At 45.6% G+C, this 14,782-nt stretch overlaps 1 protein-coding gene across 3 annotated transcripts in view; it reads left to right on the top strand.

Moving 5' to 3' along the window:
- Window positions 1-10,377, top strand: part of KCNK17 (potassium two pore domain channel subfamily K member 17) — a 45,096-nt gene extending 34,719 nt beyond the window's left edge. For all 3 annotated transcript variants that reach the window (XM_037895543.2, XM_043543509.1, XM_043543508.1), the window contains exons 3-5: window positions 561-727; window positions 3,363-3,531; window positions 6,726-10,377. In XM_037895543.2, the coding sequence (XP_037751471.1) occupies window positions 561-727; window positions 3,363-3,531; window positions 6,726-7,024 (635 nt within the window). In that variant the 3' untranslated portion in view covers window positions 7,025-10,377. The remainder of the gene's footprint in view (window positions 1-560; window positions 728-3,362; window positions 3,532-6,725) is intronic.
- The last annotated feature ends 4,405 nt before the right edge of the window (window positions 10,378-14,782 follow it).

The raw sequence follows: 14,782 nt of genomic DNA, 5'->3' as shown, positions 1-14,782 counted from the left end.
GGCATCCTCTAAAGAGAAACAAAAATTGCGTGTAATTTTTATTCCTCTTTTTTATAATGTATACGAAGCAAAAAGTGCACAAGCGTAATTGTGTTTGTTTCTGAGTCACTATTCAAAAGAAAAGACCAACATTTATGTAGTGTCTTAAAGACAAGCAATGTTTTATGGTCTAGATAGTCTTCTACTGGCTATGTATCAGCAGTTGTCTAACAAATCCTATTCCCAGTGCCACACTGACGTCAATAATACTCACTCCAGAACAAAGAAGTAAATATTCCTGTCAAATCCCTGGCTTGGGCAGTGCGTAAGGGGAGGAAATTCAGTGACTGGCAAATGGAAACAGGGAAAAAAAATTGGCAGGGAAAGACATTTTTTTCCCAGCCTCTGAGAGGATGTTACAAACAATGGGGAGTAATTAAAATTATACATGGGGGTGGGGGGACTGGCATTGGCCCTTTCGAGCCGTGACCTCACATTCCTAGTGTAAAAAATGGAAGTCTATCTCTGTGGGGGAGGAGGAGTGCATCAGAATTTACCCCTTTCTGTTCCTTTCCTGCCAGGCTATGGGAACCTGAGCCCCAGCACTATGAGTGCTCAGATCTTCTGCATCTTCTTTGCCCTCTTTGGGATTCCTTTGAACCTCATCCTCCTGAACCGGATTGGGCAGCTGATGCTGTCTGGGGTTCAGCGATGTGCCAAGCGCCTGGGGGAGAAGTTGCACTGGCAGGTAAGCAGTCTGGCTATAAGCGTCTGATCCACACATTAAGATGGAGGGGTTGTCTGCTTGATGGGGTGAATTATCCAATAAGGGAAGCAGTGATTACTCTACCTTAACCTTTGGTTTATAGGAGCCAAATCATCTGGACTGATATCACAAAGAGCTGTTAGTAAATTGATAGCTTTACTTACTGTTCTGATGAACAGCTTCCCCTATAGCAGGGATGGGCAAACTTTTTGGCCCGAGAGCCACAATATTTTGGGAAATTGCATGCAGGGCCATGAATGTAGGGCTGGGGCAGGGGGTTTGGGTGCGGGAGGGAGTGTGGGGTGTGGGAGGTGGTGCGGTGTGCAGGAAGGGGCTCAGGGCAAGGGGTTGGGGCTCAGGGCAGAGGATTGGGGTGCAGGAGGGAGTGCAGAGTGCGGGAAGGGGCTCAGGGCAGGGGGTTGGGGTGCAGGGAGGGGTGCGGAGTGTGGGAGGGGGCTCAGAAAAGGGGGTTGGAGTGCGGGAGGAGGCTCAGAGTAGGGGGTTGAGGTGCAGGAGGGGTGTGGGGTGTACAGGGGGTTGGGGTGCAGGGTGCAGGAGGGGTTCAGGGTGCGGGCTCTGGCCTGGCGCCACTTACCTGGAGCAACTCCGGGGTGGCAGCAGCGCACAGCGGGACTAAGGCAGGCTCCCTGCCTGCCCTGGCCCTGCAGTGCTCCCAGAAGCAGCTGGCACCATGTCCCTGCGGCCCCTGGGACAGGGGTGGGCAGAGGGCTCTGCGCGCTGCCCTCGCCTGCAGGCACCGCCCCTCACAGCTCCCATTGGCCGGGAACTGGGAACCGCAGCCAATGGGAGCTTCGGGGGAGGTACCTGTAGGCGAGGGCAGCACACAGAGCCCTCTGCCCTCCCCTACAGGCCAGAAAAACGTGGTGCCAGCCACTTCCGGGAGCAGCGCAGGGCCAGGGCAGGCAGGGAGCCTGCCTTAGCCCCACTGTGCCACGGAGCTGGCAATCCCACAGGCCAGATCCGAAGCCCTGATGGGCTGTAGTTTGCTCACCCCTGCCCTATAACAATAAAAATGCCAGATTGTGGGTGCAGTTCACATTCCCTGAACATTTGATCTGCTTGTCATTAGTCTTAGTCAGAATTACACTCCAGAATTACTAGGGAGCATTTGTGGATTAAACGTGAAAACGGCTCTGAATTTAGTGCTCACAGAAGTGAGGTACTGGCTTGAGTCGGGCACTGTGCACACAGGTAAAGTGTAGGTCTTCCCTCCACAGCTGTGCTATTGTATCTCAGTCCTGATCTGCAGCAAACCTTGCTATTCCAGACCTGGCCTGATTCTTTCCCCACCTTCCTCTTTTGAGGATACACACCATTCCTGACCTGTAGCACCCCCTGCTGTACCTCTTCTCAGCTTCTGTTCTGTAGAGATTGCCCATCATGCTGAAATGAGCCAATATCTATGGTTCAGTGATGTGCACAAATATGAATGAACTGAGATTCCCACCCCATTTTATCTAAGCTGGGGTATGTGCTGAATATTTTATTTATTTCACTTATGTTGCCTCTGTATGTCTCATTCAGAATTTAGCTAATAGCACCTTTCCATTAAGCATGTGCAATTTTAAATACAGTCTGATTCTCTCTGTCACAAGAGAGTTCCCTCCACTGTTTCTCTGTTCTGTTATTTACTAGCTAATCTCAAAGGAGCCCTTCCTCCCTGACATACAGGGACTGTTCACCCTATTGAATTCCTGAGATGGAACTCAGAAATAAACATTGCATGCCCAGACATTTTTAAATATACAACATGTATTTTCTTGGAGGTGAGAGAGAATTTCTGTCCGAGACACATGCTACTAACACATTTCAACTTTAGGCTGTTCTGTACGCCCCTGAAAACTGACTGGTAACAGAAGTGCTGATACTGCCTTCTCTATAGGAAAGGTTCTCCATTGGTGATCAAGGGACATCTGGTGATACACAGCAAGCTGGTTTATCCTGGGTTGTCACTCCTTGTCTTCAGCTGCAATAAAAGAAGCTAGTAATACATTAAATACTTCCCTAATTCTAATTTCCCATAATAGTAATGGGATGTAATAGTGGTAGTTGCCACAGAGATATTGGGTGAAATCCTGATCCCACTGAAGACAATGGGGGGGTTGATATCAGTAGAGTCAGGATTTCACCCATGTGTCTGATCACAAATGGGATGGGAGGTGGTCCACATGACTGTGACCATGAAGGGAGGTGTCCACAAGCTAATCTCTTTATTAACAACTGGTCTCCAAGGAGAGAATGTTTGCAGCTCCTTGCTCTGTAGCTCTGTGAATGGTGTCATTGTCATCCTGTAAATAAAAGGAGAAAAATGCCCTAAGAGGTTCTAACCAAGACTTATGGGCAAAGGGCTTGTGATGTCCCTTTGCACAGGGTGAACTTTGCCTGGCCTGGACAAGGCAAAAACCTTTGGTTCTGGCCCAGCCAACTCCACTCATGCCATTGGATGCAGTGCCTGAGCTAGATCATTAATCTTGTCTTGACAGCACGTGTCTGTCAACTTCAGCAACGTGCTCAAGAAGTGCTGAGCCCTCTGTTTGCTGTCTGCTCTAATCTTCCAGCCTTATATCTGGTGGGTTTTTCTTTTCTGTTTGACTAGGAGGCAGCAACCATATTGACAAGGACCTGTGCGCTGGTGACTGGCTTGTTGCTGTTCCTCCTGCTACCCCCATTTCTGTTCTCTGTGATAGAAGGCTGGACCTATGAAGAAGGATTCTACTATTCCTTCATTACCCTCAGCACAATAGGCTTTGGAGATTATGTGATTGGTAAGTAACTGGGATTTCATCACTCTCACCTAGTGGAAGCCAATAAAAAGTGTGTGGCATACTGGAGACCCATTTGGCAGTTTTAACCCTTTAATGATTCCCAGGACTGATGACAAATGCACTGGTAGGTCGCTGAGTTGGAGGGGTCATAGAGGTGGAGATGGTTTCTGAGATAGCCAGGTCACGCATGGTGACTCCTCTGTATGGCAGGAAGTGGAAAGCAATCTCTTCAAGTCCTTCTGCATCTAGCCACCCTGCGCCTTGTGAGACCAGAGCTAGTCAGAGCATTATAGCCTTCATCGTGAAGTCTGATACTAAAATGTGATGTATTGCGACGTAAAACCTCGACACCTAGAGCATTTTGTCTCATCCTGATCCTACTCTACAAAAAGGTTGTCGCTACTTTCTCCTCTCTCAAATCCAAGAGAGACGCCTAGGTTTCGACTGTCAGGCAGCAGGGGAAGAGTGTTCTCAGCTTCCAAAACCCTTTGCCAGAGGAAAACCCTTTGCCAGAGCCCAACCCTGACTGTGTTCATGTTGAAACACAGGGCACGCCTTTTTGATAAAGCTTTTCCCATTGAAAACACGAGATATAGAAACATGCACACCCCTGAAGGCCTGGGAAAGAGAAAGAGGAAAATACCTTTTTATAGACTCTTTCCCCCCCCCAACCCCCTTTCTTCATAACTCTTGTTTGGTGCTTAATTACCTTAGTGATGGGCACCTTAGACATAGAGACAGGCAATCAGATTTTACTCCCCATCTTCTGCAGAGGGTTGACTGCTGAGGAGCTCTGTAAGCTGCCTTCCATAACCAGCCTAATACCATAGAAATATTGGGCTCAATACAGGAGTAACTGGATAAAACTCTGTGGCCTGTCTTATACAATAATGGTGCCTTCTGGCCTTAAAATCTATAACTGTACACTCCCGGTCAACCCTCCTGCTGTACAGATGCTGCAGCCTGGCTCACATCCTCTCCTCTGTCTAACTGGATCGTTTCAAACACCTCACCCATCAGGTGAACTCCATGGAGAAAGCTTTCCCCTCCACAGGATCGAATGGTCCATCGCATTGCCATTTTCACTTCTTTTTGTAGAAGCCGTTTTGCTAATGGCTGTTAAACCTCAGGATGAAGTTCGCACTGGTGAAAGGTCCCTGATTGACAGCCAAGGAGCCTGCAAGAGTCTCTGGCTGAAATTCACCTTTGTGCAGAAAGCTGGTGTGAAGCCTATGGGTTACTTAAACCCCATGCTTAAGTGGGACGTAGGTGGTGCAAAGGTTTTGTGTTCATCTCTGTGTAGGGCTGAACTGCAGCCTTTATGCCCAGAAGGGGAAGAATGTAGGCAAAGTGGCAAGCTTGTTTATTACCAGAACTGGGCTATTTACAAACCAGTGGAGATTACTCACCATTAAATAAATAAGAAGATTATAAATGACCTGGCACCAGGTGAGAGCTGCCTGGCAACTTTGCTGTGCTAGTATGTTTTTTTTAATTCTGCCTTTTGTATCCTTTTCCGTAATGTTTGCACAGCCCATGGGTTTTCCGTGGTGAAAATGACAAACATTCCCATTAAAAATGAATGCTAGGAGCCAAGCGGCGATGAATAAAACATTAATGCAAGCACTTTATCTCCTGCTTGTGATTTTTATCTAGTGTATATTTGTGCCACTGAGCAGATGCCTTTCCCAAACTGTTTTCTCAACACAGTCCAAGCAGGAGGTAGAAACCAAACTCACCCTCTTTCTGTGGTTTGGCTTTATTATATTACCATAGCAGCTAGGAGCCCTTGACAAACAGATGGTATCTGCCCAAAGAGCTTACAATCTAAGTATGTTGCCTCTGGTTGATTTCTTGGGTAAAGTTCAATTCAAACCTTCTCCCCAGGCTTGTCTGCTCCTAGGGTTTCTCCCAGAGGACTGCTCAGCCCTTACCTTAGATCCCCCCTCTCTCTCAGAGGCTCACTCTCACCTCACTCATATGCCAGGTGGCTCAACGCGGCACCTATGAAGCCCCTTAGCCCTCTCCCAGCCAGGAACACCTATTAACAGGATAAGTTTCAGAATAGCAGCATATGCGCAAAAAGAAAAGGAGGACTTGTGGCACCTTAGAGACTAATAAATTTATTTGAGCATAAGCTTTCATGAGCTACATCCGATGAAGTGAGCTATAGCTCACGAAAGCTTATGCTCAAATAAATTTGTTAGTCTCTAAGGTGCCACAAGTACTCCTTTTCTTTTAACAGGATAGGGTATTTCAAGCAAACACTGCCATCCTGTGACAGTATTTTAGTGCTTAGCGAAAAACAGAGGCAAATGGGACTACATAAACGTAACCACATCCATGGGCCTGTCAGCAATTTCATTTTGAAAGTGGATCTAATTTTGGTTTGTTTTTTCTTCTTTATGGTAATATTTACAATTCACCATGAATTGTGGAGCTGTTGCTGACATAGCCATGAAACAGGTGTGTTTTACAGTGCCGGCCTGTCCACAAGATAGCTGGCATGTTCACATTTTGTACAGGGAGCGGTACCATTCTGTGATATTTCCACCAGGCTACACCAGCCAGCATGGAGAGTTATAGCTGTCCCATATTTCTATCTAATCTATTTTATACCGCACCCGTCACTGTAGTATCTGAACACCACTCTTGCCGTCACACGCACTGACTTTTCAAAGTGCCGGGAGGGTGCTTGACCTCAGCTCTGTCCCAGGCCCCGTCCCCACTCCACCCCTTCCCCAAGGCCCCACCCACACCCCGCCTCTTCCCGCCCCTGCTCCACTCCTGCCCCACCCATTTCACCCCCTCCCTCGAGCAGGGCATGTCCTCACTCCTCCCTCTTTCCCCCCAGCCTCCTGCATGCTACAAAACAGCTGTTTGCGGTGGGCGGGAGGCGCTGATCCATGGGCAGGAGATGCTGGGGGGGGAGCTGATAGGGGGCTGCCGATGGGTACTCAGCACCCACCATTTTTTCCCCGTGGGTGCTCCAGCCCCGGTGCACCCATGGAGTCAGCGCTTATGCTTGCCATGCTGGAGGGATGTAAAGGGTCCATGGCTTTTCCCAGGGTTGCTGATGAGCAGACACCAACAGTCCTCCTCAACCCAAGCCTCTGCTTTAGCTTTAGCTATACAGTTTCTCTTACAGCACTCTTGGCCCAATGTCCGTAATGTTTGGGGTATTTCTCTTCCAGGGATGAACCCAGACCTCACCTACCCTTGCTGGTACAAGAACCTGGTATCTGTGTGGATCCTCTTTGGGATGGCCTGGCTGGCCCTGGTCATCAACCTGTGCATCACCTTGCTAGAGAACTCTAGTGACCTCTGCCAGTGCGGCAAGAAGAAGAGCAAAGAGCTGGAGCAGGAGTTAATGGACGGCAACAAGAATAGCAGCCCAAGGCCTGATGACGTGGAGAGCTGCAGCAGCAAGGACACAAAACCTGAAGATTCACAAACTGAATGGTGCGCACAGAGCTTGTCTGAGACAATGTGAACTTTGCAGAAGGAACATCTGATGGGCTAGTCCTCTTTGGTGTGCCAGGAGTTGTAGCACTGTTATGCTTAGAATGCTTGTCGTTGAGTTCAGCCAGACAGCAGAATTGAGTTTGGGGAGACTCTGCTGTGAATCAAATGATAGAAACAAAATGTTGCCTTTTCATATTTTGAGAGCTGGAAGGGAAAACCAAAAGCACTTTTTAGTGCCAGTGGCTCCAGGGCGTAATTCCATCCCAATGATTACAAAGTCTTCTTTTGATCTGGACACAGACTGAATTGTAAATAGTTTGATAAATGGGAAAATCTGAAAAAGAAAATTGTTGAGAGATTCTCATGGCATAAAGACCACAGTGGTCTTTGTGTTCCTATTAGCCTCCTGGCATGTGCACTAGTACCTCCAGATGGATGGAATGCTAGAACTGCTCATGTGGCATTCTGTCAAGCTCATGAGACTGATCAAGGGGTTTCCTGTTGAAATAACTCCCCAGAAATCCTTTGTGCTGCTTTAAAAGAGCTTATGGATTCTAGTGCCTGATACCCTTCGGATACACATTCCCAGTCTTCTCATTCAGTGTTTCCTGCTGTGCTACCAGCATCCAAAATCATTCATTCTGAAAATTTAGGTCAGGTTTGAGATTTTGGATGAGTCACCCACTGTCTGCATGGGACCCATGTTCAAGAAAAGCAACAGGCAGAAGAGAATGTGGTGGATGCAAAAGGTAGTCTTTTGAGGTAGAGGGTTCAGCATTTAGAAATATAGAGGGCCAGGAGCATGACAATACAGTCACTTGAGTTGTTCACAGTCTCCCAGGGTCAAAGGTCCTGGAATGCTTCCAAAAAGGGGAAGCCATGCTGTCAAGCGATTAAAAAAATTAATTGTGATTAATCATGCGATTAAAAAAATTAATTGGGATTAACGCGCTGTTAAACAGTAAATAGAATACTATTTATATAAATATTTTTTGATATTTTCCACATTTTGAAATATATTGATTTCAGTTACAACACAGAATACAAAGTGTACGGTGCTCACTTTATATTATTTTTATTTATTTTATTATAAAAGCAATATATTTGAAAATGTAGAAAACCATCCAAAATATTTAATACATTTCAATTGGTATTCTGTTGTTTAACAGTGTGATTAAAACTGCAATTAATCACGAGTAATGTTTTTTATCGTGAGTAATTTTTTTGAGTTAATCATGTGAGTTAACTGCGATTAATTGACAGCCCTAGTGGAAACCTGGGCAAATTGCTAAGGATGACTACAAAAGAATAGTAGAAGTATGCAGGGACAAAATCAGGCTAAGGCACAAAATGAGATACACCTAGAAAGGAACATAAAAGGCTATAAGAAACGGTTCTGTAAATACATTGAAGAAGCCAGAGACAGACGAAGGAAAGTGAAGGTTCACTACTTAGCATGGAAGGAGAACTAATAACGAATGTCAGCAATAAAGCTGGGGTATTTAATGCCTATTTTGCTTCGCTCTTCACTAAAAAGCTTAATTATCACCAAATGGTTAACACAATACTAACAAGGGAGAAGGAACACAAGCTAAAATAGGGAAAGAACAGGTTAAAGTATATTTAGATAAGTTAGATGTATTCAGGTCAGGAATACCTGATGAAATTCACCCTAGGGTACTTAAGGAAATCACTGATGCCATCTGGGAACCGTTATTATCCTTGAGAACTCCTGGAGGACAGGTGAGGTCCCAGAGGACTGGAGAAGGGAAACATAGTACCTATCCTTATAAAGGGGAACAAAGAGGATGTGAGGAATTCTAGACTGGTCAGCCTAACTTTGATACCTGGAAAGATACTGGAACAAATTAAACAATCAATTTGTAAACACCTAGAGAATATTAGAAGAATAAGTAATAGCCAACATGGATTTGTCAAGAACAAATCATACCAAACCAACCTAATTTCCTTCTTCGGCCGGGTTACTGACCTAGTGGATGTGGCGGAAGCTGGAGATATGATATATCTTGATATTAGTAAGGTTTTTGATACACTCCCACATGCAAATCTCATAAGCAAACTAGGGAAATGTGGTCTAGATGAAATTACTATAAATTGGGTCCAAAACTGGATGACAGACTGCACTCAAAGAGTGCTATCAAACTGAACTAATGTATCTAATAGGGCTCTCAGGGGTCCGTATTGGGTCTGGTGTTAGTCAATCTTTTCATTAATGACTTGGATAATGGAATGGAGTTTCTGCTTATAAAATCTTTGGGTGACACAAAGTTCGGAGGGATTGCAAGCACTTTGGAGGACAGAATTAGAATTCAAAATGACCTTGACAAATTGGAGAATTGGTCTGAAATCAACAAGATGAAGTTCAATACAAACAAATGCAAAGTACTACACTTAGGAATGAAAAATTAAGTGCACAAATACAAAATGGGGAATAAATGGGTAGGCAGTAGTACAGCTGAAAAGCATCTGGGGGTTATAGTGGATCACAAGTTGAATGAGTCAACCATGTGATGCAGTTGAAAAAAGGCTAACATTATTTTGGAGTGAGTAAAAGGAAGTGTCTTATGTAAGACATGGGAAGTAATTGTACCACTCTACTTGGCACTGTTGAGGTCTGACCTAAAGAACTATGACCAGTTCTTGGCACCACACTTTAAAAAAGATGCAGACAAATTGGAGAGAGTCCAGAAGATAATGAAGAAATAATAAACGGCTTAGAAAACCTGACATATGAGGAAACAGTCTTAAAATATTGTTAAAGGTTGTTCTAAAGAGGACAATGATCAATTATTCTCTATGTCCACTGAAGATAGGATAAGAAGTAATGGGCTTAATCTGCAGCAAGGGAGATTTAGGTTAGATATTAGGAAATACTTTTTAACTATAAGGGTAATTAAGCTCTGGAATAGACTTCCAAGGGAGGTTGTGGAATTCCCATCACTGGAGGGTCTAAGAACAGGTTAGACAAACACCTGTCAGGGATAGTCTAAATTATACTTGGTTCTGCCTCAGCACAGGGGACTAGATGACATCTCAAGGTCCCTTTCTGTTATTCTGAGTGTCAGAATAGACAGCTTTACAGTAAGACAGTCAGGAGTGCTGGTATGTGATGGCACCAGTGTCATGAGGAACTTCAGGAAAGGAATCCTTTAGGCTGAACTTGGATTGTTTGGCAGAAGGTTGATGTCCAGAGATTCCATGGCAATGTTCTCTGACGTACTATTTCAACAGGCCGGAGTATCAAGACAGGGGACTATAAGAAACCTCAATGTATAGTTGGGAATCTGGTGTTGACTGAGTGGGTTCGAATTGATTGGACACTGGCTAAATATATGGCAGCTTTTGAAGCTGTCTGTCTGACTTTTCTGTGTTGCTCATTTATTTTATCTTATTTATTTATCTTTTCATTGATGGGCAGATGTCGAGGTTTTTGACATTGGCTGAATGTCAAATAGTAAAAGAGTCTGGTCTCCCCTTCTTCCAAGTGCAGAACTCCCCATATATTTGACTGCTGTTTTTAAAGCCAGATGGGTGGAAGACAATGGGAGGAATCCCACGTGGAAAAGGTTAAGAACCACTGTCCTACTTCTTTCTTGAGTCTAGTTTGAAAGGTCATGGGCTCTGGAGTTTCCACCTTTACCCCCATTGCACAGCCTAAGAGAGTTCAGTCTAAAGAGGATTTTCTTGCTATTCATTTTAAATGTCCTTTTTTCTCAGTCTTATCCCATTTTTCCTAGTTATCCTCCTTCACCGCCCCAGAATATTTCCAATCCCTCCTTCAAATCATAACCAACTGGGGGTGAGACTTGCAACTAAGAGAGTTAGGCACCCATATCTCACTGAATTTCAATAAGAGTTGGGCACCTCACTCCTTTAGGCACTTTCAGAAATCCCACCTTGTGACTGTATTATGTCCTGCACGCCCATATCCCAAGTCACCATGCAGGCAGGCCAATCTATTCATATTTAACGCTATTTTAATTTATTTTTGTAAATCATTCTCGCTCTCTCTCTCGCTCCTCTTTCTTGGTCTTTCTGAACTCCCTCCACATGTCTTTCTAGTGACAAAGTGCCTGGAAGCGCTCTTCTAATATCACTAATGTAGATATGAGATAACACTGGACCAAATACCATCTACCTATCTGGGTACGTCTGTGGCTCCCTCCACCAGCATAATACCTGTACATCTCCCCTTAGCACCTCATTAGATCTCACCCCCCCCCCCCAACTCAACATATTGTCACTTATTAGTACTCTTAGTTGACAGTCCTTCAGACAGCTTTCAATGCAGATGAAGTTCATCATCATAGTTTAAAAGTCCCCTGCAAAATACCAAGCCTTTGGCCTTTGCAGCATTCGCTGCAAATCTGTGCTCTGGCCAAATGACATGGATGAATTTGTTCCCAGACGGAAGAGAAGAAGGGGGGGAAGGAGAGTTTTGTAACATAATGAAAAACATCATCACCAGTGTGTCTAAGAAAACAGACTCCTCTACCAAAATCTGGAAGGTTATCTGTTCAAGGGTAAATAAAAAAAACAAAACCACTGTGCTGTCATCACTCTTGTCACAGCTGACTTGGGATATTCCATAATCTTCATTGGAAAATTACAGACGTTCTTTGCTTTTTTTTTTTTTTTTTTCCAATTCCACGGAAAGGTCCTGGTGGATCTAACATGCTCGTCTTTGCCCAAATTATTGTACAGTTTCCGTTAGTGATTTCAACCTAGCGCGTCACTATTGTTATTCAACATCCCCTGGCTCCCTGTGTTTTGGGGGAAATAAAGGCCAGATTATTTATATTGTGATTAATGAACTAGTTATGCTACATCTGTGCCCAGAGATGTCAATCAAGATTGGAGCCCCATTGTGCTAAGCACTTTACAAACACAAGCACTTCCTCAGAGAGCTCACTGTCTAAGAAGCATGACCTATGAAAGGTGGTCTGGAGAGGGTACAACCAAATATATGTAGGGTAGGGCTGCATTCACCAATATGCTCAGACTGCTTTGTGCTGCTCCAGAGATGTAAATCAGCCTTGAACCCAGTTTAATAGCCTGAGTGTACCATTGAATCTGCCCCCACCATTTTTGTGTATGTATATTGAAGCTCCAGCAAGGGCTCTCAGCACCTCATTTCCGATTGCCTTCAAGTAAGGGAATTCAGCACTCCAGCCAGACTCCCGATCCTGGTTTCAAGTCAGGGTAAGCTTCACCAATGCAAAGCACAGCTTATTGCAGTGTACCCTGTCAACACTAGGGGTTTGCACTCTGCAGCTACACCAATCTCTCGTACTGATGACTGAAATCACGGCAAATTCTCAGAGTATTCAAGGCCTAAGATTTTAAAGTAACAACTATATAAGGCCTTCATCTTGCCCTGACAAATGGGAAGGACAGATTTGATACTCTAAGCCCTGGTCTACACTAGGACTTTGGGTCGAATTTAGCAGCGTTAAATCAATGTAAACCTGCACCCGTCCACACGATGAAGCCCTTTATTTCGACTTAAAGGGCTCTTAAAATCGATTTCCTTACTCCACCCCTGACAAGTGGATTAGCGCTTAAATCGGCCTTGCCGGGTCAAATTTGGGGTACTGTGGACACAATTCGATGGTATTGGCCTCCTGGAGCTATCCCAGAGTGCTCCATTGTGACCACTCTGGACAGCACTCTCAACTTAGATGCACTGGCCAGGTAGACAGGGAAAGAACCGCGAACTTTTGAATCTCATTTCCTGTTTGGGCAGCGTGGCAAGCTGCAGGTGACCATGCAGAGCTCATCAGCAGAGGTGACCATGATGGAGTCCCAGAATCGCAAAAGAGCTCCAGCATGTTCTGAACGGGAGGTACGGGATCTGATCGCTGTATGGGGAGAGGAATCCGTGCTATCAGAACTCCGTTCCAGTTTTCGAAATGCCAAAACCTTTGTCAAAATCTCCCAGGGCATGAAGGACAGAGGCCATAACAGGGACCCGAAGCAGTGCCGCGTGAAACTTAAGGAGCTGAGGCAAGCCTACCAGAAAACCAGAGAGGCGAATGGCCGCTCCGGGTCAGAGCCCCAAACATGCCGCTTCTATGATGAGCTGCATGCCATTTTAGGGGGTTCAGCCACCACTACCCCAGCCGTGTTGTTTGACTCCTCCAATGAAGGTGGAGGCAACACGGAAGCAGGTTTTGGGGACAAAGAAGAAGAAGATGATGATGAGGTTGTAGATAGCTCACAGCAAGCAAGCGGAGAAACCGCTTTTCCCAACAGCCAGGAACTGTTTCTCACCCTGGACCTGGAGCCAGTACCCCCCGAACCCACCCAAGGCTGCCTCCTGGACCTGGCAGGCGGAGAAGGGACCTCCGGTGAGTGTACCTTTTAAAATACTATACATGGTTTAAAAGCAAGCATGTGAAAGGATTACTTTGCCCTGGCATTCGCGGCTCTCCTGGATGTACTCCCAAAGCCTTTGCAAAAGGTTTCTGGGGAGGGCAGCCTTATTGCGTCCTTCATGGTAGGACACTTTACCACTCCAGGCCAGTAACACATACTCGGGAATCATTGTACAACAAAGCATTGCAGTGTATGTTTGCTGGCGTTCAAACAACATCCGTTCTTTATCTCTCTGTGTTATCCTCAGGAGAGTGAGATATCATTCATGGTCACCTGGTTGAAATAGGGTGCTTTTCTTCAGGGGACACTCAGAGGAGCCCATTCCTGCTGGGCTGTTTGCCTGTGGCTGAACAGAAATGTTCCCCGCTGTTAGCCACGGGGAGGGGGGAGGGTTGAGGGGGTAGCCACGCGGTGGGGGGAGTCAAAATGCGACCTTGTAACAAAAGCACATGTGCTATATATGTAATATTAACAGCAAGGTTTACCCTGAAAGAGTGTAGCCACTGTTTTATAAAATGTGTCTTTTTAAATACCAAAAAGAAAAGGAGTACTTGTGGTACCTCAGAGACTAACCAATTTATTTGAGCATAAGCTTTCGTGAGCTACAGCTCACTTCATCGGATGCATACTGTGGAAAGTGTAGAAGATCTTTTTATACACATAAAGCATGAAAAAATACCTCCTCCCACCCCACTCTCCTGCTGGTAATAGCTTATCTAAAGTGATCACTCTCCTTACAATGTGTATGATTATCAAGTTGGACCATTTCCCGCACAAATCCAGGTTTTCTCACCTCCCCCACAAACCCACTCTCCTGCTGGTAATAGCTTATCTAAAGTGACCACTCTCCTTACAATGTGTATGATAATCAAGGTGGCCAGGAGCACCTCGGACATGACGATGACGGCTACCAGTCATATTGCACCGTCTGCTGCCACAAGGCAATGGGTTGCTGCTGCTGTGTAGCAATGCAGTACAGCGTCTGCCAGCACCCAGGAGACGTACGGTGATGGTTACCTGAGGGGGCTCCATGCTTGCCGTGGTATGGCGTCTGCACAGGTAACTCAGGAAAAAAGGCGCGAAACGATTGTCTGCCCTTGCTTTCACGGAGGGAGGGAGGGAACGGGGGCCTGACGATATGTACCCAGAACCACCCGCGACAATGTTTTAGCCCCATCAGGCACTGGGATCTCAACCCAGAATTCCAATGGGCAGCGGAGACTGCGGGAACTGTGGGATAGCTACCCACAGTGCAACGCTCCGGAAGTCAACTCTAGCCTCGGTACTGTGGAAGCACTCCGCCGAGTTAATGCACTTAATGCACTTAGAGCATTTTCTGTGGGGACACACATACTCGAATATATAAAACCGATTTCTAAAAAACCGA

This window comes from Chelonia mydas, chromosome 3 (genome assembly GCF_015237465.2).
Source record: "Chelonia mydas isolate rCheMyd1 chromosome 3, rCheMyd1.pri.v2, whole genome shotgun sequence".
NCBI lineage: Eukaryota > Metazoa > Chordata > Testudines > Cheloniidae > Chelonia > Chelonia mydas.
This window is presented reverse-complemented; position numbering and strand designations above follow the sequence as displayed.